This window comes from Clavelina lepadiformis, chromosome 4 (assembly GCF_947623445.1).
Source record: "Clavelina lepadiformis chromosome 4, kaClaLepa1.1, whole genome shotgun sequence".
Lineage (NCBI taxonomy): Eukaryota > Metazoa > Chordata > Ascidiacea > Aplousobranchia > Clavelinidae > Clavelina > Clavelina lepadiformis.
In genome coordinates this window covers 6,613,939-6,638,494 of record NC_135243.1, presented here as the reverse complement: position 1 = coordinate 6,638,494, position 24,556 = coordinate 6,613,939, and the positions used below count along the sequence as shown (strand labels likewise).

The 24,556-nt window shown below is 35.4% G+C and overlaps 3 protein-coding genes across 9 annotated transcripts; 1 reads left to right on the top strand and 2 right to left on the bottom strand.

The window, feature by feature from the left end:
• Positions 1-4,713: 4,713 nt before the first annotated feature.
• Positions 4,714-7,217, top strand: LOC143451565 (hepatic lectin-like). 2 transcript variants are annotated; one of them, XM_076952214.1, is made up of 5 exons: positions 4,714-5,680; positions 5,845-5,898; positions 5,986-6,060; positions 6,350-6,500; positions 6,763-7,217. In XM_076952214.1, the coding sequence occupies exons 1-5, from the start codon at positions 5,434-5,436 to the stop codon at positions 7,037-7,039; spliced, it is 804 nt and encodes a 267-aa protein (XP_076808329.1). In that variant the 5' UTR covers positions 4,714-5,433; the 3' UTR covers positions 7,040-7,217. The 2 variants fall into 2 exon arrangements, with proteins under 2 accessions (XP_076808329.1, XP_076808328.1); XM_076952213.1 differs by having other exon boundaries at positions 4,717-5,680; positions 6,347-6,500.
• A 918-nt stretch (positions 7,218-8,135) lies between these two features.
• On the bottom strand, positions 8,136-16,158 carry LOC143451563 (calcium homeostasis modulator protein 6-like). 6 transcript variants are annotated; one of them, XM_076952207.1, is made up of 6 exons: positions 16,020-16,158; positions 15,598-15,731; positions 11,240-11,303; positions 10,826-11,169; positions 9,772-9,984; positions 8,136-9,499 (listed from the first exon to the last, which is right to left on the bottom strand). In XM_076952207.1, exons 2-6 carry the CDS (start codon positions 15,682-15,684, stop codon positions 9,317-9,319), a joined length of 891 nt encoding a protein of 296 aa, XP_076808322.1. In that variant the 5' UTR covers positions 15,685-15,731; positions 16,020-16,158; the 3' UTR covers positions 8,136-9,316. The 6 variants fall into 6 exon arrangements, with proteins under 6 accessions (XP_076808322.1, XP_076808326.1, XP_076808325.1 ...); XM_076952211.1 differs by lacking the exons at positions 15,598-15,731; positions 16,020-16,158 and adding exons at positions 14,521-15,249; positions 15,340-15,519 and having other exon boundaries at positions 8,139-9,499; positions 10,826-11,303; XM_076952210.1 differs by lacking the exons at positions 15,598-15,731; positions 16,020-16,158 and adding an exon at positions 14,521-15,519 and having other exon boundaries at positions 8,139-9,499; positions 10,826-11,303.
• LOC143451564 (calcium homeostasis modulator protein 5-like) lies at positions 15,733-19,449 on the bottom strand. The gene is made up of 3 exons (XM_076952212.1): positions 17,619-19,449; positions 16,887-17,108; positions 15,733-16,726 (listed from the first exon to the last, which is right to left on the bottom strand). Exons 1-3 carry the CDS (start codon positions 18,168-18,170, stop codon positions 16,667-16,669), a joined length of 834 nt encoding a protein of 277 aa, XP_076808327.1. The 5' UTR covers positions 18,171-19,449; the 3' UTR covers positions 15,733-16,666.
• Positions 19,450-24,556: the final 5,107 nt, after the last annotated feature.

The window sequence follows — 24,556 nt, the reverse complement described above, 5'->3', positions numbered from 1 at the left end:
TGCATCAAACGAAAACGAATGAGACTGATTCCAAGAATCCTTTTTCTTTTTCAACTTCACGAGTTTAATATACAATTAATGTACAATTAATGTTTAAACATACAATTAATGTTCCTATGGTATTGTTCCACCACTACCGTTTAATACAGTAAACTACATGTAATCTCAAACTTCAAAATGAATTTTCAAATGAGAACATTTTTTGACGAAAGTGTTTATTTCTAAAGAAAATTTACACATCCTTGTGCTTGCTGTGTTTATTAAAATTTACGTTGTTTTAGTAACCAGCATTATTGCAATTCAACATTCATCAGCGCTTCTTCCGGCGAACTATAAATGGTACACGGAGTGGCAGGAAAGCACACCACCTACTTAAATAAGGAAATCATTTGTGCGCCATCAGACGGAATAGAAATAGCATTATTAATTAAATTGCATGCTTAAATACTGGAATGTAATCTCAGCATCGATTAAAATATTCACCCTTACACTAGAATACTTTTGAATGCGCAAAGTTACACAAAAAGTAAGGATAAAAACAAGAGTGCAAAAACCTTGCTTCTTCACTTGAAAAGCGTTTATTTTTTATGAACACTGATGTATTACAAACTAAATCTGAAATAACCGCTAAACCTTTTTAAGCAGTTAAAATTTTACGAATATGATTTAACAACTTTCTAAAAGTTTTGATTTATTGTTTGTTTATTTATTTGATAATTTATTTATTTATTTGATACCTTTAATGGGCCTTATTACAAACATTTGTTATGTTTGCAAAAATGTGATTATCGGAGAACTGCAGAATACTGCATACTAAAGCAGTAACTGTAAATATTAATAACTTAGTGCAATTATACTATATACTAAACTTTTTCCCGAAGTAATCATGCGTAAGTGCTTCATTTGAGGCAATTGTGTTGCAAGTTATTTCAAAATTTGACGTTTATAGAAAATCCAGTTTTATCTAGTGCAACAATCTAAACACGCTCTACATCCGCAAATTACCGATTTTTACCGGCGTGAAGCTATTGTTAAGAGTGAAGAAGTAATTGAACAAACAACGATGACTAGTCACCAACTTCAGGTTTTGAATGAGTTAGTAACCAGCAGGGAAAAGGTAATCTCTGAAAGCCGGCCCGAATTTTCTCCATTTTGGGTATAGTTGAAAGTTGAAACTCGACCGAAACTACTATACTGCAGAAAAAAACAAAGCAAAGGAAAATTTTGTCTGAAACTAAGCTATTGTTTCTATATACCATGCCTACATTTGTACATTGTTCATTTGCGGTGCTTTCTGTGTCCAAAGAACTGTACCGGGTATGGCAGGTACCGTAACAGTTGCAGCATAAAATCATCATGTACGTTATGGCGACAAACACCGTAACTCCTAAACTGACCATTAAACCGACAAATTGTGAGGTCAGTTTCCATGCATTGTAACTTTCTGTTGTTTTGAGATTGGAAACTTAAAAACATTAATTTTTAAAAATATTTATGACTAAAATTTTACTACAAATGTTTGCCTCTATATACAGAAACATTTGGCATATAATTTTGGATTTAATGAAAGTTGAATGTTTTTCAACTCAATATCCTAACGTTGTCACATGCTTAGTTGTTGAAGCCGAAATAGTATTTTGAAGAACAAAGTCATCAAACTTTTTTCAAGTTAAAAGTCAAATCAGTTACCTTTGGAATTAAATTGAAGTCAAGTTGTCTGTTAAAGGCAAGTAGAATCTATTGAAATTATAAAGTAAGGTAAATCAAATTAAACTAAAAGCAAAAATGTCGTTTCTGTGAACTTTCGTGTTTTTACAGATTCTATTTTATTTTCTTGGGCTGTGTCAATGATTGACACACTCCTTTGTGATGATTGAATGATTGACAGCTCCTTTAGTTTAAATTACACTTGAGAGCTCTTAAGGCTGAATACGATAAACTGCCTTTAAACAAAATATGTTTGGACTAACAAAAACAAACGTTGCACTGTAAATATGTTTTATCTAGATATAGTAAATTCGATAGACAATTGTAACAAAATCCCTTTGATTGTGGTATATTATTCTGCAACGTGTACTGTCTGTTTCATTTAACTTGGTGACCACTTGGAGTGCTCATTTAACAGTACTTGTGTAAAATGGCAAAAAAGTGATATATCAGGAAAAGTTTAGGAAAAGTCACCAAATTTCAAGTTTCTACAGCAAACAATGCAACTGTGGGCCACGTTTTACTGTGATTGTGTGCAGAAGAGGCCACACCTAGTGTAGATAGAGTTAAACCAGAAAATATCTTCTCGGCGGTATACTTCTTTTGGTATAACAAAAACTAATACTACGTTCCAAGGCTCCTTAGAACTTGTCTTCTGCTGGTTACTTTTACAACTTCCTATTACAACTATATAAAAAAAGCTATAGGCTTTACTCGTTTTTAATGAAAACGTCGTTTATTAGATAGACTACAGTTTTCAAGGCAATTAAAAGACTATAAGACTAATTATAAGGTAGTTTGTCTACTACCTGTACCTACAACAATAATTTCCGTTACGCTTGATACGTCGACTGATAAGTTCCAAATAAATTACAACACTGTACAAGAAACAGTTTTGAGCTTCATAATTATTGATTGGTTGTGAACAGTAATTTCACAACCGTTACAAAACGTATCACCAGCTTTAATCCGTTTGAAAATGTAATAGAATGATTTCCGATTTTGTCCAGAATAAGTTATCGTGTGCTTTAGTGTAGCCCAGCGTGGTCCAACTGCAGGCCCGCGGGCCAAAGTTGGCCCGCGAGCACCGATTTTTTGGCCCGCGAACTGATAGTCAGCTTTGATAGCCGCTATTGTCGAGGAAGAACCTCGACCGCAGATGTCACATTGATCAGCATTTAATAGCTAAATTTTGAATTATTCTAATTTCAGTTCTAATATCAATGTCACATTGTTCTTCAGTTCTAATTTCACATTTCTTCAGTTCTAATTTAAAAACATTGGCCCGCAAGATAAAAAAAAATTTTGATTTTGGCCCGCGATGAAAAGAAGTTGGACCACGCTGGTGTAGCCTATTACTATTTTTACGTTTTCCACAAACACCTTCCCATCATGTTTTATGTCGTGTGGGTATATTCTGTGCATTCGTTTTTATACAATACACAACAACGCCAACACAAAAAATCTTTGAAGCTTTAGAAAACGTGAAGCAAACAACACAGTCAAAGCTATTCAAAAATTACTCAACCGTTTAAAAGCTTTCAGCTGTGTTCGAAATCCATAAAGAACAATGGAGCATTGTGTTTGTGCACTTGCTTGTACAGAAGTGGATGTAAGAACAATAAGCCCAAGACGATGAAATTATGGCAATGGTTAAATTGCGGCTTAAAATGGCTTCAACTTTGTTTTTTTTTTTAAAACAAAATTGTTTCAGCGTTGCACTTGAAATTTTAATAAAGATAATTTGCATACCAATATATTAATGTAAATATAGCATTAACATAACATGTTCGTGTATAAACACAGCAATCACGGAGGTCTTATTTTCACGCTTATGTTCTTTAGTGTTTTATCAGATCATTTATAGTTTTAAACCTAAGCTGATCAAAAAAGAAACTAAATTAAAAAATTTCCACCTTCTCCTAATTAGTTTACGTCGTTGACGAGGCAGCACGTTTTTCGTGTTTCAAAGAGGTTTTAAAGATAAAAAAACGAGTAATAAAAATAATATATAAAATAATAATATATATATAATAACAATGAACATAATAATAGAGCATTGTGTTTGTGCATTTACTTGTACAGAAGTGGATGTAAGAACAGTAAGTAACAGACGATGAAATTATGGCCGTGGCTAAATTGCGGCTATGGCTTCAACTTTGTTTTAAGACAGTGGTTCTTAACCCCTGGGTCGCGGAGCCTTCGAAAATGTGTCGCGACTGGGTCCTGGCTACTACACTGAAAGTGGATATTTCTTTATCTGTTCTGTTCTATACGATACGCGAGAGGCCTCCAAAATAAGTATAATATACTCAAAATTCAAAGTGTGTAATAATGGGGCACGCGATCGTATCGCAATTTTCTGTTCTTTTTGTTTTATATTTGTGATATTTGTTCTGTTTTTGCGTCGTGTTTCGAAGCTTCGAAGTTCGTTTATTACTATTAGGTCACCACTTGGGTCGCCACCGCTCCCACAGATAAGATTTTGGGTCGGGGCAAAAAAAGATTAATAAGCACTGTTTTAAGGTAAAGAGGTTAAGAGGGTATTAACATAAGAGGGTTTGCTGGGTCATTCATAAACACAGCAACTACAGAGGTCTTATTTTCACGCTTTTATTGTTTAATATTTCATCAGATCCTTTGAAGTTTTTAAACCAAAACTGACTGAACAAAACAAATTAAATTTTAAAGTTTCCTTTTGTCATTAGTTTACGTCATTGGTGACGCAGCACGCTTTTCGTGCTTCAATGAGTTTTCAAAGATGAATAACACAAATAACAAAGGTGTTTGTTTTGAACGAGAAAAGACGTCACGGTCAAAGAATATTATGTCAATGGGAGTCAATTGTACGTGTTCATGACGTCAAGCCACATTGCTATAAATTAAGAGACTCACTAGAATTTTTCATATGACAAAGATCTTAAAACTGTAGAAGTTTATCTCAAAAGTTAGACTTGAACTTATTTCAACTTTACCAACCCATTGTTGCGAGTAAGAAGTAAAAGTTGGAAACAAAGATAATTACAATCAAAAATGACAGACAAACAGATATTCTCAAAGTAGTAGTATAGGTATATAAACAGTAAAAGCCGCTAAATATAAGCGCGTTGGCTGAAAAATCATCAAGACTAAATTTGAGATGTGAAAACCATGCGACTTTACTCTACTAATATAAGCGGATAATGTGAACAGTTACTGTATGCGGGACCACGTTTGTCATTGTCTTACTGGCTTTATTCTCTTGCTGATTCGTACAAACCTGCAAATGAATGTATCGGACTGTATTCAAAACAGTAACACAAGGCACGTCCATACAACAGTACTCGTATCGGTAGAATGACTCGTTACAGAAATAGACAAGGCGAAGACAAATTAATTAGTGCTTAGGCCGGCAGTGGACAAGAACACGATAAGATAAATCAAGCGTGACAGGAAAGCAACGCTACAAATGTAACCCAATGGTCACAATTAGGCTACAACCACAATAGGGTCGACACAGGTGGCAACAAAAAAACAAAAATATTGTAGTCCTATGGTTGTTTGCAGTTTAGCTTCATAAAGTAAAAATATGGCAGAGAAGAAAATATTGTAATATCTAAACGTGACTGCAAAGTTTTTGAGGATTTTTGAAACTTTTTAGTAAGTTTGTAATAAACCGATAAAGTTAATTTATCTTAAACTCTTTGCTTTTACGCTAATGCTTTTTAAAACAGATCAAAGACGCACATGAAACTGATGATGATTAGCTTGCTGCTTTTGACCATTTTTATTTTTTCTTCCAATGGGCAAGAATATCTGACTTGCCTGAGAAATAATGACGCATTTGCAGATCTCACCAATCAGGATGCTCCATCCAACATCCGCGGACCTCCAGGATACCCTGGTAAACGGGGAAGTTCCGGAGAGAAAGGAGACAAGGGTAAGCAAGGAGCACCATGCACTCAAGATGAGGAAAAAGTTAATGAGATGAAAGGTATCAGTTTTCCAACGAATCAAACTCATAAGATCCTGTTTCTAAGAAATGCAATTAATGGTTAACAAACTGTGTTGTGGTTAATTGGTTTCTAACTGGCTAACTGGTTTGTTGTGGTTAACTGGTTTTAACTTAACAACTGGTTAAAAAATGTTTTTCTGCAGATCATCTAGTAGAGTTGCAACAACAGCTTCAAGTAGCTTTTCGTAAACTATCAGGCATGTAACAACATGAGATTGTAGCTAAAACGTACTTTAGCGACAGAAGTAAAAGCAAGCTCATTGACACGTATTCATGTTTTACAGAACTAAACGATATTTTACAATCTCAAAATAACACAATAAATACGAATCAAGTTGACATTCAATATTTATGTGGCGGTAAGTTCACGTTTAAGTATGTTATGTAGCTTGTCGTGGTGTTGTCAAAAAGTTAACAGCTAGTAAACTACAATAATTGGATCCAGACGTTTTGAACATTTTTACAACACAGTTACAATGAGATCATTGTATTTATTTTACATTTAAGTTATTACCAAAACGTTTAGCGAATGCTGTATGATTAGAAATACAATATGAATATTGCGTAACAAAACAAAAATTTCTGTGATTAATGGTTCCGAAATCAGTAATTACCTTTTTATGCAGTTCAGCTTTTATTTTACAGTAGTTGCACACGAAGACGGTTGGTTTGCATCATCTAACGGATACCAATATAAGATGACCATTTCTGCTCAATCTTGGCAAGAAAGTCGAATGTTGTGTAGTAAAATGGGGGGAGATCTTGCTGCTGTTGGAATGAGAAATCTTGCTTCGAGAAGGTGAGTATAGGAAAGTATTTTTCCGAATATGTTTTTTTACAAGTAAATAAAACTGGTAAAGCTAATTCTGCAAGCATTACCAAAAACAGAACAGATATTGTTATGCTGCATTTGTACATTAAAAATAAAAATAAAAAAACAAATTTCCGCAAAGCATTCAATCTAAAAATTGTCTACCGAGTTGAGTGCTCGATAATACAAAACGTATTTATCTTTTAATTCTATTTACAACAAACATTATTACACGAAAATATTCTCCCAGAATCATATTTAATACGCTTCCTGGTCGAGGTTCATCATGGATTGGACTAAACGACTTAAATGAGGAAGGTAAATGGATGTGGAATGATGGCGTCGCAATGACAAGAGCAAATGCTGGATGGTTGCCTAATGAGCCAAACAATCATAATGGCAATGAAGATTGTGCCGCCATTTTCACACGATCAAGTACCTTGCTTAACGATACCCCATGTTCAGCTTCCTTGTATGGATTATGTGAGAAACGTGTAAAATCATGCCTGAATATTTTTTCTGTGTAAGTTAAAGCACTTTCAAGATGACATTGTTACATTTGTCGTTTAGACATTATCATTTCTTTTGGTGACTTGCTTTTCGGTAATCTTTGTCTTTAATTCAATCAATTTTCTTAAAAGTCCTAACGCAAACTTTTTGCATTTGAAATGAACTTGGTTTTCATTAAACTTATGCTTTACATAACTTCAAAAGAATTTTTTTACTTAGGCAAAGTTTTCTTTTATATATCGCTTTTATTATAGCGAGAGCAAGAGCAGTAGCTTTGAATAGAACTACATGCAGAATGGCATATAAGACACGTATCAAAAGAGTGAGGGCTGTGGATACCGGACTGTCCAATACAGATATAAATTATTTAATAGTCCAAAACACCGACTACAGTTGTTAACGATGCGCGCATAGTGAAAACAAATAAGCTGTCGTTCGGTCATTCATGCTGTTATTTGTCTAAACAACCTTTTTGAAGTGAAAATGGGATTAGCTTACTTCAAACTAAACTTATTGCTTTTCGCTTTTCCAAAATTCGTGGGAATTTTTCGGACGCCATTTTCTCCGAAAAGAGGAAATCAATAACAAAACATCAAAGTTATCCAAAGTTAAGCGTTACGAATGCAAACGTTTTAAATTAAATATCAAGTATAGGCTATGCTTAATAAACTCACAATTTTCCAGAGATTTAACCATTTTACAGGCTATAAAACACGTCAAACTGACAAAAATTTAAGTTGCATAAAAATGATTTGTCTGATTGTTTTAACCATTTTTATTTGCACTGCCAATGGTCAAGATTATATTTGACTGGCTTGAGGAACAATGACGCGTTTCATTATTTCACTAACCCGGAAGTTCCTTCCAACATCCGATGTCCTCCTGGACAGCCGTATAAACGGGGAAGATCCGGAGAAAAGGGAGAGAAAGGACCTCAAGGAGTACCTTGTCTTCAGGATGAAGAAGAAATCACTTGGATTAAAGGTAGCAGATATATAACACATCAAGCTCATTTTTATAATAAAATTGTTTGATTTTTACTTTCAACGCAACGCTGATATGACACATCACCAAAGTTCACTCCACATTGGAATGAACGATATAGTTGGGGAAAGAGAATTATTTAGGATGATGGAGTAGATACAGATGACAATGCTGGATTGTTTCGTAAAATACACCAAACAACATCCGAGAAGAAGATTGTGTTATCGTTATGGTTTTGCGGTTTGTATTTTTCGCAACGTCATGTTAACCTCAGTGGTGATTATGACACGTATCATATACAAAAAAATATCATGTTAGAAATCAAGCTCGTATGTAGCTTAGTTTGTATTAAACACTTGAATCATAGAATAATTACGGCACTGATTAATTATAGACAGATTGAAATAAACAAAAAACTAACTAAACAAACTAAAAAAACTGGACAGATTGCTGTAAAAGACTTGTATTTAAAAACCGTACTCAAAATAATTATAAACGCTGGAATAAAAATAATTATAAAGGATGTTTTATCTTAATAAAACCGGACGATGCGACGCACAAGTTCAACCAACATCACAACATCAAAGATGATGACGATAATGAATGTTTAAAATATTGCATGCAGAATAGGACTTTCAAATGCATTTAAAGCAAAAGGGCTTGGATGATATAAACGTATAACGAGGTTGTGGTTGTACACTACTGTAATAACCCGGTTAAGTTTGCAAACATTTATCACAAAACCTAGATTCAAATTTTTCAAAAGTTTATAAATACTTACAGCCATCAAAGACATGTCATTTTGTCATCAAAGAAAAAGTTAAACAAGCAGTTTGACTAAAGTTCACGATTGATTTAACATATATCATTAATCGTCAGCTGATGCATGTTTGTGCATATTATTTACGAATTGCGTCTGTGATACATACAGCAGCTACTACATTTACAAAACCATGATTGCTAAGTTCGCTCTTACTGCTCAGATTCATGTTACGTGCTTAACCGATGTCCTACTGTACAAGAAACGCATTAGCTAATATTACAAAATATATAATAGTGGTACAAAAAATTGATATTGAAAACAAACCAATTATAAACTATACTTGTAAAAGCACCTGTATGATGTAACACTCGCAACAAATACGTAATAAATCTGAAACCTTTTAAACTTTCGTTTTAGTCTCATGCATAAAAGTTTACCACGATCAGCAGTCAAAAAACAAATGAAACAACTTTATAAAAATCATTTGCGGCTAAAAATTCTTTTTACATTTTAAAGTCTTTGTGATTACTCACAAAATAGCAGTTTTTTAAACGGAAGTGGTGTTTGACTGGCTAGATTGCTTGCTCTGCCATTTTTCATAAAGCTTGTTCAATTTTAGGTGGTCGACGTCATCTTTAAACAACAAAACATCCAATATTTCGTTCCAAACTTCCTTCTTTGGTTTGCTTTTGAGAAATTTCTTTGCCAAGGTAACGCTTTCATCTTTGCACTGATGTTAATGAAACAAAATAATTACAAATACCAAATATGATGTAATTATTATTTTCCCCCAATTATTATCCGCGTAAGCTTGCAACCTAATTTGAATACATAGCAACGTAGCATTATTAAAATATTATTTATTATTAAATTAAAAATTATATATATTATTAAAATTGTATACATTTTGTTAAAATTTTATTCAACCCTTTGAAGAAATTTTTACCCTGGTCAACCCGTCGCTCAAAAATCATCATAAAAATTATAACTTTGAAAACTCACTAATTCATTCATGGCCTGATAGAAAACTTGCTCTTCCCAATTCTTGATGGATGAAATGTATCTTTGTTGGTAGTAATTGGTGCGTGAAGAGCATCTTATCGTGAGGTAAAACAGCCATATTAGAAAGGAAACGCACGTCAGAAGACACCAACCCATAATCTGAGAAGCAGCCGCGTTTTCCTTGTATTCGTCCGTCTTTTTGAGAGCGCTAACCTGCAAAATAAGTTTGGTTGTTTGTGTTCTGCTTTTATATATTTGCAGAAACTTGATTCTTGTTTGTTGTTTCATTGGTATTTTATCTTATAAGTACATCTTACTTTTCTTTATTATTATAACCTTTCCCTTGTTGGGTGCTGGCTGTGTTTTGTTTTTATTTATCTTGTTTATTGTCGTACCAGTGTTTAGATTGTGTCACTGTTTTCTTTCAGTAGTTCTACGCTTACCGGTGATTTTGCCGGCTGTCTATGTCGAGTGCATATTCGTCACGCCTCTCTCATAGACGTCAATGATATCAAAAGTTATATTTCGCTTTGTAAGTGTTGGTTGTAGTACATTTTGAGATACACGTTTCTTTTCAGTTAATATTTTGTTAAGTGTTATTTAAGTTTGGTGTATATCATGTGCGGGGTCAATGACCTCTGTTGTGTGAACGGTTATTTTTATAATTATATCATCCACATATAAACAATTTTGTAAATATACAAACAAACTTATTCGGTAATTGTGATGTGGCTTTTCTCCGTCGCAAAGTGACAGACTTTGGTCTAAATGACTCCTTTAATTGCCTCTGCTAACTCAGCGTATAAGGTAAATTATATCAGTAACAGGTTTTTCCTTTATATGACATAAATATGAGGAATAAGTTAATCCGTATCAATCAGGTTGCATTGTGGTTTTGACAATGTTTTGGAACAGTGGCAAAAAACAAACACTTCATTCCTTATATCTCCGAGAGTTTTACCTAAATTGAGCAAGCTGGCAAGCAATTGGTCTATGTCGTGCACTGAGAATAATAAATATCAGCAACGTAAGTGAAAGTTTAGCTTATACTTACATCATCACAAGAATTTCCATCGGTTAACTTGTAGGGCTGTTGGGTTACTGCGCATGCGTAGAAGTCTCCCCTGAGTAAACCAAAATTGACCCAGGCAAAGGGGGCAATCAAGGCGATTGCAATCGTCTTGTTCAGAAGCAAGAAACCTCTCCAGGAACGGAAGCAGCGACAGGGGACGTCCCTTGTGCAGCATCCCACCACAACTTTCCAAAACGTCTGATTTATCGAAAGTCCGATTGTGAAAACGATCAATGCCGGCGCGAACAGATAGAACCATCCGTAAGTGGGAGTAGCAACAACGATTGATGAACTTCCTTTTGTAAGATCGAAGCGTCCGCCGGGCCCTGGATGTACGGTGCACGGGCACTGAAATGTGTTGTTGGTGATTAGTACGTTTACTATGATGATTCCTACCACCAGCGCCACGTTTCTGAAAGACCCCTCCGACGCTTTTTTGATCAGACTTGGAATCATTGAGCTGAAATAACATGTGGAGTGTAAATGCATTAAAGCCGTATATCCTATTTCAGTTACTTTGTATAGCTTTTTCAGTGAAAATATTATATCATGTACTCTTTAACCAAAATCTATTTCGGTAATAGAATGATTTAAATTCCATTTAAAATGCTACATTTATAAGGACTGTTTATAGTTTAAAGAAAACCTGTTTTTACGTCGAAGACAACTTTCGTTTAGAAACACGTTCTTATTATTTCACAGAATACTTTGCAAACAGTTATTGCAAAGTCAATGTTGATGAAAAGTCAATCCTTCAAAAAAAAATGTTTGAGTAAACCCGGTCACCTCGCTTAGTTTTTGTATCCACCAAGATGTAGGATAAAAGGAATTTACGCAGTATTTTGAGCAAATTCTCGTATCTGGAATTCTCACACCAAATGCTTCAACTTTTAAACAACCTTTTTCCCTACATATTTCCAAAAAAAAAATCCAAAATACTTTAACTTTGAACCAACACAAAATATCAATTTTTGCGTATACCTGCACTCAGCAAACTCCATAACAACAACAAACCATCACAAATTAACGTAACTAGACCGAAACTACGTTTACTTTTCTATAGTGACGCTTGCATGCGACCTTCGTCACAATCACCATGTTGCCGTTTCAAAACTGCTTTAAATAGCCTAATGGGCCTTTAAAACGGACCATAACCAAAAAGTGTGTGTACCATCCAGTCATGAGGCAACAGTAAAACAGTTGAATAACAGAAATCATTGCATATCGACGCAATATAACTGACTCTATTTACTGTAGTATTACTGAAGAAAAATGCACACCAGGAGTAAAAGTAGTGACATAAAAATCACAAAGGTTAAAGCGAAAAGCCAAAGCGCTGCAAAAAATGACCCTAAGTCAAAAAATGCAGTTATCAGTAAGTAGGCCTATAGCGGAAAATGAAATTTTCGGTAACATGATGTAGAAGTTAAACAGATATTTCCGCTAAATAATTTGAATTTAAGTTCGGTAGCTAACTAGCGCATTTTGGATGACATACGACTATACAATTAAAAGCAATTATTTGCAGGTTTATTTTCAGTTTAGACCTGTCATTGTACATGTACTATGGAGAAACATCCGTGTATTTCCGGTACTGGGTTAGCTTAACTTCAACCTTAGCCGGTTTTAAAATACCCTAACTGTAACTAGGTAGCGGCTGTTTGTTGCTGCCACCTTGTGGCGTGATTAATTAAATTTATTGTTTGTAACATTATCTGATTATGGAATGCAGCCGACTTCCATTATTACCAATCTTTCTGCAATCTTATATAGTTTTGCTGAATAATCTTGCATTAGCTTACGTAATGTCATCACCAATGCATACCCTACGTCATGCTCATTAATTTCATTTGCATGACGCAATGTTACGTAAGACCTTTTTACAACAACGATCATCACATCCTAATTTCTACCGATCGTTTTTTGGCAAATAATAAATAAAGTTCCTATAGAGTACATTTTATTTCCCTTTAATTGTGCGTTGTTTGTTTTTGCCGCATATTCACCTAAATCACTGACGCAGCCTAATAGTGTTACGTCACATCCTGTCACGCTATATCGCATGCCATCATATATTGAACAACATTCATTTTGTCTACTCTACTGTATATTCCTTCTCAAAATGTTAGTAATGCGCATGCCTCTGTTGTTATCAATAGGCGTATGTATCAGTAGAAATGACATAAGTATCGAAATTATAAAAAAAAAATAAATATGAATACTTATACAGTGAGACCTCGTTAATCCGGACCACTTCGTTTCGTCAAAAAATGTCGGTTTAGCGGGGTTTCCGGATTATCGGAAAGTAAAAAATCAATCAATCTTGCAAATGCAGCACTGTGTTCAAAACGCAGTATGCACCTTACTCCAATTCTAAGTACCGACTTTCTGGCTGGACAGCAACTAAAATAAAATTATATTTTTTGTATGATCCGACCCAATGTCGAACCCCAGAACCACCGTATTAAAGACGAATGCTCTAAGCCAGAAGTAACGAACATGCGGCCGCAAATCGGTTTGACAACCGCTCTTGCATGGCGAAGCATTCCGGCGGGACCAGCAGTCTTGAACTTTCTTTGACCTGTTTCCAATCTTTGCGCAATGCGATATCAAAAGCTGATCGCACAATTGAGTTGCAGCAGTATGTCTTCAATAGATTGCCGCACTCAACCGATGTAATGTACGTATTTTTTTGCGACCGCGGAAGTGTTGTTTGTTACTGTTGATGAACAATTTATTTTTTCGTTTCTAAAATACTGTACAGTATTTCATAGTATGACTAAAAAGCTGTGCGGCTAAAATTTTTTACAAAGCGCAATGCTGTACAGTACTGTACTTTTGAATCAATAAAGACCGCAACGTTATTATGCGTAGATAATCGGCTATTGTTTCGTCAACTAACTACCCAGTGTACATAGTGTATTAGGACAATCGTGAATTATTTTCGCTTAATTGTTAATAATCCGGTTTATCGGATTTTATTGCTATTGATTTAGCACATTTGTTCCAAAACTTTTGTGTCGGAGTCGGACAGCGGGGTTTCCGGATTAAAGGGGTAAAATGCATAGGAAGAAATCCGTTCCCGGCAGTTTTGTGTCGGATAGCGGGGATTCCGGTTGTTCGGGGTCCGGATTAACGAGGTCCCACTGTATTTATAATTCTGAAAAGAGAAAAAAGAACAAATATTAAGAGAAAACATGAAAATTTATTAACTGTCTTTTATACGTTTTCATCATTCTTACAGTTTCTATCAATTTAATACTTAAAATTATTGATGTATATCACAATCGTAATATACAGCCGCATATACTGTAGGTCTGATATGACAATGATAAGTCGCATTTTTAGCTTGTGCTTGTGCTTGTGCTTCACTTTTAGCTAATTTGCAAATCAAATCTCTTATTACTGATTAATTATTAATGTCTTTGCAAGAATATATAATATAATTTAATTACACAAGTGGCCTATGAACTTATATACTTATTTATTTTTGCTTGAAAAGTTCATACAGTTTTTGCACAAAAACTGTTTGCATGCATTGTTTGAATATTTTAAAACGTGTGGACTTCTATTATCCACTTTTGGTTTTAATTTATCAAAATTTTAACCCTGCTCTAATTTAACCTACAAAGAAGAAGAAGAAGCAAGTAAATTAATAAATCTTGGTATTCAATCACCTTGACTCGCTTCTCTTATAATACAAAGCAATACATTCACTTTCTACTTTAACGGAAAAAATCCGTTGATTAGTATCTGACGACTTTTATATCAAGTCGTTTCGCTAGCTGATGCTGATGTAACTTTTCGTACTAAAACTGGTTTATCCATTGGCCTGTTATTTAAGGTCAGTTGAGCATTTTTACTTCGCATGGAAGTTATGACAAAAACCAAAGCTACAATAAATTTTAAACAACAGCTGATAAAGAAACAAGTCACGAAGATTGACGTCACCGGACAATCCCTCCATCAGAAATGAATCCCTCTGACGTATTTTGTAGTCACGTCCAACCGTAGTTTCGCAAGTGTACTTTATGCGGAACAGTCATTCCATACAACAACTGTTTTTTTAAGCTAATAGGCTACCTAATGAGCACTATGTAGTCCCACGTATGCAATTTAATTTCCATTATTATAACATAATGTATGACGTATGTTATATGCTAGCAACTGTGGAAAACATACAATGAATTTTTTTCTTTCATCTTTTTTTATCTGTATGAATTGGTGCGAAAAGAACGTTTTAAATAATCCGAATGAATGAAGTCAGGCAAAAAACACGTGTTTGTGGAAGTGAAGCATTACGTAAGCAACAGGGCGGTTGGAATTGTCATTGGTCACTGTCATACCCAATCAGCAACACTTCATCTGACTGACTACAATCAACATCACATCCTATGGTCACCAGCCTACACAGCAGAGAATACAAACGATTCAGCATTCTGCGTAAGTAAGTAAGGTTGATATTCGAACGCCGCTATCAGATTTTCAACCCTTACGTAACAAAAGAAAGCATTTTTTGGCAGGTGTTGCGTGCAAGTAAAATGTTACACATCGAGATAAGAATTTCCAAGCGCACTTCTTGTTTCAGTTTCTATAGTTTGAGGCAGGATACTGCTTCAGAAAACCTAAAAACTAAAACCAATGGAACCTCGTAGGTGCTTTAGGTGGTGTTCATTAGCTGGTTTACCTCTTAAGCAGCACAAAGTAAAAAGATCGATATCTTATTTTTAACATTTTTTCTTGCCATTCCTTACTTGTGCGGTACAACCTGATGTAGAAATAGAAGTCCAACTTACACGAGTTTGGACTTGAGACTTGAGCTGTGGCCACTGAATCGCCATCAGCAGTCAAACTTGAGATACAAACAAAAGTTAAGCCCAACGAGCACCTAGATGAAAGTTGTGCTTTTAATTAACTCGCGTACTTAGCACACACTCACACAACAGAACTTGTCACGATTAGGTTGTGGGCAGAACACGCTAACGGAAGTGCATGGTATGAGAACCATCGAAATGAAACTAAATCGATGAAAACAAAGTAATATCGTGTGTTGCAGGATATTTGCATGAAACATTATGTTAGTGTAGAAAACAGTTTATGGTTTGAAACGTTTCTGGACTACCGGTATTCTACTACGTGATATGTCCAACAACAAATGTCGAAATAAATAGCTTACCTTTTACCGAGAGACGTATTGTAGTTCGTGTTACAACCACCACATAAGTAAACTCAAGGTTGCTCGTAGGTGGAATGGATTACAGAATGTTAAGCAAATTAAGGTTCGTGATTGACGCATTAAAGTGATTAAACCATGCAATATCATACACGCTGTAATAATTTAATTAACAATCAGGCTGCATTGTCATTTGAAACTTGTATCCTTATTATATTTGAATCATATTCGTCAAACTCATAAAGCATTAATATTAAACCACATGTTGAAGCCAAAAAAATAGCTGATTGTGTCGCATTCAGTCGCGAGCTTTTAATGACCTTGACGGTGCTACTTCCTTACGACAACGATTAAACTGTTCAAACGAAAAGCTTAATTTAACAAGACGGAGATTTCTGAGGATCAGGTGATTGTTTGCTCCTGGTTTTCTCAAGTTTCACGTCACCTTTGTATATTAGACTTGTTTCAGCTTCATCCTCATCATCGTCATTTCTCTGCACATCTTTTTGACCGGTTTGCTGGCTTGTTGACGGACCTGTGTTACCATCAGCACTGCCGATACCTACCGGGTTAATAGCGCGTCGCAACTTTTCCAAGTTATTCATTTGAACGTCTTCATTCAATATAAAGAGATCAACCACTTTGTCCCATTACACTGGCGTTGGTTGACTTTCCACAATCACTCTGGCTGCATTTTTTATCTTTTCATCCTTAACAGGAAAAGAAATGTCATATAGCGAATACATTTCACTTGCGCAATCTATTTTACAAACATACTTTAACCAGTGCAGTCTTATTTATAACTGCATTGTGCTTGTCTTATGTAGTTTATAATTTGGCATATATATCCACGTCAAATTAAAACATCACCGTATTTTCATTGCCGTGTATTTCTTCTTCCAAGGCTTGTTGTTCCTTTCTTCTATACATACTCTGGAATTTATGCTGGAAATAAGTCTTGCTGCTACAACAGTGAGAACAAGTATACGTCACAGCCGTCAGCAAGAAAAGCCCAGCAATGAGACCCCATCCTATTGCTTGAAGTTGTCCTCTTTTGTCATTGTAATCATCCGAATTTTTTAGAGTAGTTACCTGTCAACAGCAAAATAAGGTTCAATAAAAGTGAAGGTGAAGTTACGAGAAGTTTGTTACATTTTATAATAGGCTTATTCATAGAAATGAAAGTTCTCCGATGGATTAGGATAATGGACATCGATTTGTGCCATATTCCAAGAAACGTTGTAAATATAAAAAGATTAAGGCCGAAAAAAATTTGTTATGGTCTGTTTAACCTTTTTTCATCTGTATATAAGAATACCTAACATTATTACCGCAAAGAAAAAATAAAGTATTTAGTATGACATTATGTAATAAGAATACTCTAACTTTTAACATAAAGCATATGCGCATAACACACTTCAGACAATAATGACAGAGATAACAAAGAGATTACATCTTATCCTCTGCAATAATAAGAAGGAAAGAGACAAAAGATGGTTCCATCACGGACAAGCTTGCATTATGGTAGATGAATGTGGTCAAATTAACTTAATAAAATTCAAACGTACAGAACGCTTAACCAGCAATTAACTGCATACTCACTTCGTCACAGGTTTCATTACCAATAAGAAAATAAGGCAGAGGAATTATGGCACAGGCCAGGGAATTGCCATCAAGCAGAGCAAGAGATAACCAAGCAGAAGGAGCAATGAGCGCGTGTGCAATGTTTTTGAAGAAAAAACACCAAGCAGATTTACTTTTGTCATTGCACGAACAGCAGCAAAGTTGTTTGCAAAAGTTACTGCAGTCGTGGTATTCACAACTGACACAGTGTTCTTCACATTGACGTTTCGGGAAAGCTCGTCGACAGCATCCATTGAATCCGATCCATATGTTGACACCAACTAAAACAGCCAGCAAAAACAAGACCACCGCCGGAGCTGCAAAGTAAGCCACTCCGTACCAGTAATTAGTTTCGCCAGAGTCAAGTTCCGTTTGCGTAATACATGGACATCTAAAAGCTGTCACCGATATAATCCGTTCCGCAGCAGCGGTTAAGCCCATTATAATGACATTAACAATGGCGCGCTTCTGACTCGAAATGCTGATAGATATCTTGCTCAATAATTGTCCAAAGATAGTCGACACAGACATTTTGATCTAACTCAGCTTTTTCAACGATCTTATAATATTCAGTTATCAAGCCCTAAACCAGGCAAATGTTTTCGACAAGAAAATTTTAATAGTTTTCATTTCTTATGACTTGCTACGAAGAGACTTTACGACTAAATACAAACATGAAGAAAGCAAAGCTTCTTCCATATGGAATGTTGCGTTTTGGCAGTTCCAGCTTCATAAAGGAAGTTTTGACATATTGTTTCCCAATATGAAGTTTACAGCAAGACTCAAAGCATATGAAATCGCAAAAACCTCGTCACATGTTATAGGCTACTGAATTGCACAGCATTGCATTATACATTGTGGGCGAAAATTTTAAAACAAACATTTTGGGACCATTTCACACAAAACGAAAACTATATATAAGCAAAAAAAACAATTTTTGACCGTTAAACGCCTATATGTGGATCCCCAGCGATATGCTTTTGTACGCTTATAATTTTTTGTTTTGTTTTAAGGACCATTTCCTTGAAGCATTTAGTATTCTCTTATCGGATTATCTACAGTATTTCAGTATGAAACTTGCACAAATTTGAACAAGTTAACAACAACGGTTTAATTCCGTAAAAAATGTATGCGTATTGCAGAAAACTATAGGGTCTCCAGCGACTTAATTGGGAATAAAGTATCCCGCATTTATCAAGTTTGTTTTTCATTTTTTCTTCGTTTGATAGCGTCGTCGATGTCAAAATACACTTTCAGTAGCCATTTGCTCGTATCTTCATCAATGTTTGTCAGACCTCACATATCTTACTTGTCTCACATAGAGATAAAACGGTGCAGATACATCGTGATCTGCAGAGGAATGCTCGTCTGCACTACGTTGGAAGCTGAGAGACTCGAATCGTGCATAACTGTGCATGATGACGTATCAAAATCACCCAACGCTAATTTGAAGACGATTTAGCCTCATCCATGCTTGTCTACAGAGGGATGCTCTGGACGATGTAGCACCGAGGTCGGTTATAAGGAATGAGGCGCTATTTTTTATCTCCGTATACAAAGTGTTCTGGGTCCAGGTTTTGTATTATCGGCAAGGAGCAGTAGAGTTCGTGGTGCTGGCCCAAGTGGGTGAGGCGATCGGAGTCGCTCTTTGGTTGCCGGTCTACTGATAAATTGTAGTTGTGGAGTTGGTAGTTTAAGTCCACCTATGAGTAGGAATGCCGTGCCAGAGAAAAGGGTAGCAGATTTGCAAAAAAGTTCAATGGGTGTGAGGCCCGATAATACTATAAGTGTTCAGCATAGATTTTATCATTTAGCATGTGCTATATTACTGACTGTTTTAAGCAAAAAGTGGTAACACATACCTAAAAAATTTGATAGTAGGCATTGGGAAACAGGATATTATCTAGACTCTAGAGCATATAAACGGACTTGAAGCGCATTTTATCCCGCAATAGAAATTCACGTCAATGAGCACTGAATGCACGATTAGAAAGTAAATGGAACGACGCACTTGCACGCGTCAAAACGCCAAGGCACATGTCACGAATATAAAGATTTGAATTGCATTATACACCATTTAATTGTTTATATTACCATTGCGTTATAAATTGATTGTGTTTTTCGTTTTTGATTGTTTTTCAAAAATCCACTTCTAATTGAGAATTGAATTATTGCGTCATCTGTGCGACACTACGACTGCAACAGATTGTCTCACCTATCATGGCAGAAAAGGTCAAGCAACTAATGATAAATTTGGAAACAAACCCGTTGTTATAGCAACGATTAAGAGGCAAGCACTGATAGCAGTGTGATAAAAGCATGATATGAGATGCTTGTTGTTCGAACAAGAAAATGATAAATGCGACAAATTTAAGGAAATCACTGCAGTATGTTTCATAAAATTATAAATGCAAAGTAAAATTGAAGATGCAGAAATATTAATAAAGATAATAACATTTCAATCAAAAGAAAATTTTCATTCCGTGGAAGGTGTTTCAAAGTCTTACAACATTTCGAACTTAAGTTTCTGTATAGTAAGCAACAGCAGTAGGATACTGCTATAAGCTTATATATTCAATACGAAATCCCCAACGTTGTCAAAGCTCGTAAAATATTAACAGAAAATGATCATTTTGTCAAAATATAGTTATTGAAATCTTGTGGCGACGATTAGAGCGGATTGCAACTCTGCTAACTGTGCTCTCATTTCTGTAACTTCCCTTTCTAAGGACAGATTTTGTTCTTTTTTCTCCTCAAGTCGTTTCAGAGCCTCTTCTTCTTTCTTTTTCAAACCGATCTTTTCTTTCAACGCTTCCTGGCGAGCCGCATCCCTTTCCTGGCGATATTGGTCTGCTTCCCTTCGCAATCTTTGATAAAACTGATCAATTTGTTTCTGTTCGATTGGAGTAAAGGTCATAACATTGTCGGGTTTAAATTTTTCTTGCCTCAAGTGAGATAGTTCAAGCTCACATTTTTGCAGCTTGTTCTTTACCGTAGTGAATTCGGTGTTTTTCTGCCTGTGAAATAATTGCCACTGCATGTTCATGTCCGTGAGTAACCGGATTTTTTCTTTCAGGTCTTTGTTTTCTTTTTCCAGCGTTTCTCGTTGTTTGATGTTCTCCTCAAACTCTTCGTTTGAGTGGTGGATAATCACAGGCAGACTTTCAGCACCGTTTCGAAGCGAAGAGCAGTTATCATTTACCCTCGACAACGGGCTCAATACCTCAGCCAAGTCCGTTTGCACCGAAGCCTGACAGAAGTTTCTGTACTTGTGACTGTTTTGCTTCAACGATTGCTTTTCCTTTCTGTCAGCATGCTCTTCTGTCATTTCGGTCGAGGTGGCTTTGTTAACCTTCAGTTTTCTTGCATTTCCACATAGCCAAGATATTTGGTGTAGGAATTGTTTTGGACTTTTTTTAATGAATTGAAGGACAATGCTTATTAAAGGACTTGGATTTTTCCTGTTGGTACGCCTACCACTTGGTCGAGCGCCATCGTGAGTTATACCATTAAATCTCTTAGCAGATTGTCCGATTTGTATTTCCTTGGTTGAGTTTCGCTGTTCCAAGTTAGTTGCCTTTTTAGTCAGATTCTCAACTTCTTGGTTCTTTTCAAGCAACGCATTTTGTATCAAAATTGATATCATCGCCATTATTTTTGACAGAACGGCGTCATTACTCACTGTTTTCCTTTTAAAATCAATGTTGTGATAGCTCTCACAAATTAAGTTGTGCCACGAACTAGAACGGGCAATCATTTTGACTTTGGTGTCATCTCCTGGGTTTTCTACAAGACTACAGTTACTACTGTATTCCATAACAACAGCTTAACTGCAACACTAAAAGAGTAATAGACAAGTTAAGTTAAACAATCCAGATAGTTACTGTTGCTGTAGTGTTTCCACTTTCCAGAAAACATTTTTGCAATGTAACAAAGTAATTGTCGTATACAATAAACCAGATTCCATGAAATTGATCCATGATATTGGTTTTGTGCTTCATTGAAACAACACGATTATCTGCTGTTGAAAGTCTGATTAATTATCAACGGATTAAGTCTTGCCATTTTTTGTGTAATCGTTAACACTTGCAAAAACGTTACTATAGGCTGCGGTTCTACGCTATCTTTTGGTATGTGTTGTATATGCATAATGCGTAGGCACAGATGTCAGACATGTCGAATGAAATTTAAAAAAAATACCACCGGCAATTACAGGATCAACCTTGAGGAAGCGATTCACGGGTCACAGAAGCAATATCCGTCATGAACATAACCACAAACCTGTAGCTAAACATTTCAACTCACCGGGTCATGACATCAACGACTTACGCGCCACCATATTACGAAGGTTACTTTCTAATAACCGCCTTGATCGCAAAATTGGGAAACAGTGCACCATTCACTTCTTTAATTGCGTTAATGAGTACTGTAACATAGATGCCGGTTTTATGGGACTTTAAAAAAAATATGCATTTTTCGATTTTAATACAGCTTTATTCCCATTTTCCTTTTTTTACCAAAAGATTTTATATTATTTTGTTACGTCATTAAGTACTTTGTGATTGCTTGGATGCATGTACTTTTTACATCACATTTAATTTTGTTGTTTCCAAAATGTGTGCCAACCTATACCTTGTTTTTTTTTTTTTTACTTAAACAGGGTTACATTAAAGTAAAGTGTCAATTATATAGTTCACATATAACAGCGAATGATTTAACCCATAAGTTATGAGTACGTTAACCGAAAATAACTGTTTGAAATTCGCTTTATTCACTCTCTAGGCATTTTTATTTTTTTGTGCGCTGAAAACCGCAAGATAATTGAGTCAGATGATGAGTCAGAAAGACAGAAACACGTTTTTAAACCAGGCTAAAAGTAGGTTCGCCTCGTGGTCAGTTACCAGCACTTAAATATACGTATAAACAATGGAAATTTCTAGGCTCTTACAGGAAACGTTCTATATTAATAGTTGATCCAAAAAGCAGCGTCATTCGCATGAGTTGTAAATTTCACGTCGTGACGTAACTATTGCCACGGCCTAAGTCAAACTTATCATCAAATTTGCGTTCTTACGACATAACTACAAAATATTTTACGAAAAGTTTCTTCCGATATTTTAAAATGCCCCTAATTCTTCTGTACTTTTGGTCAACTTGCTTTAACAATAAACCTTCGCTTTAAAATCACTATTTTTAATATCAGTTGGACAGCTTAGCTGACATACTGAACATAACATTATTGACACTGCTATTGTTTCGTAAATGTTGTTTTGGCCTATGGCGAATCACGCAAGAGTGTAACCATATTATATTGATCTTAACTCACATTGAAATCTGTATGATCTACATTAGCTGCTGCCTAAATCACGTTCTTCTTAACTGATCTTAATCTTGTTCAAACCATTTCCTTTGGTTACAAGCTAATGTATTTTACAAGCATTCGTGACACGTAACTTTCCTTACTGTGAAAAGAATAAAACAGTACCACGATTTGAAATTACCCGGGAGAGGCCCGAAAGCGAAACACCAGGGGATTTCTGGATGCGAAATATTACATCACGATGGCTCAATCCAACTTGGGAATTTTCAAATGTTAATGTTTGATTTCTGACTGGTAGGCAAAACGTTCTAACTAAAATCGTTGGAATATTTTCTCCCGTTTTATTTAAAAATATTGATCTACAAGAAAACAAATACTTACCATGGGTCACAAGATTTCAGAGATCCGCTTTCTCACAAAATAGTTAGAATTTACACGAAATCGTGCTTAAGCGTTAGAAATCTATATATTGACAATGAATAACAATCGATGTATCATCGTTTAACAACGCTCAGTCGCAACAGCTATGATTTTTAAAAGCAGGTTAGAAGACGAACACCAATCGGGGCTCAATACGTATAAACAGGTAACATACAAAGACGCATGAAGTCAGAAGATTAACAAACGCCAAGGTAAAAGTTAGCACCACAGTACACATTTGCATATTCAAAAGCAGCCGGTTTGTTTGCTCTTGTTTGTTATTGTTAGATATACAATTTAAATATGTTACGTTTAAAAACATGCACGACACAATGACAGACACACAATTGTAACAAGAAACCGTGAAAATTAACTTCAAACTTACGATTCTTTCCGGTGAAATAGTGACAGCCAAAAGATATATAATTTAAACATACCGCATTTAAAACAAGCACAACAAACACACAATATTGTGTACGAAACAAACAAGAAAACTTTTTTAATTGAGCAATTGATTTAATGCTAGATTTCTTAACGGCTTTTCGCAAAAAGGCTTCTTCAGTTTTTACAAAAGAGTTTAATTTATTTATTTATGAAAAACGAATATATTGTTGTATTTAATATTTTAAGTTTATTGCTACGCAATTAATAGTTCCCTTTGTTACGTACGTTGGAGTAACTTGGGGTTTTTGCGTTGCTGGAACATCAATTATTAAAGTGATCAAGTAAATTTACCTATGACGGCATAAGGCATCTACAGTTAAGATAGAAGCTAGAACATTGAAGTTTATTAAAGAAGCTTTAATTAAAAAATCTTTTTTGCTTTAGAATTAGATTGTGCAATCGGCAAGAATAGAGAAGCTCGTAATCACTGGACCGTGAAGTGACGCAATGTTTGTTTTACTGGTGCTATCACAAGCTAGCTTTCCTGACAAACTTAAGTAAGAGCAGCGTTAGTTCAGCAGCAGTATTTTGCTGTCTCAATTCACGATGTGGGATAAAAATACTCGTTTAATTAATTTGTCTGCGGTTGTTAAACCAAGCTTTGACAAATCAAGCTTTCATAGCGACTTGTTTTTACTTGGATACGGTTGGGTGATTTTGAAATTGTCGTGGCGCAATCGATTGCTTGAGGGTAATATAATGTTCACAGATGGTCGTACATTGTACAATTATA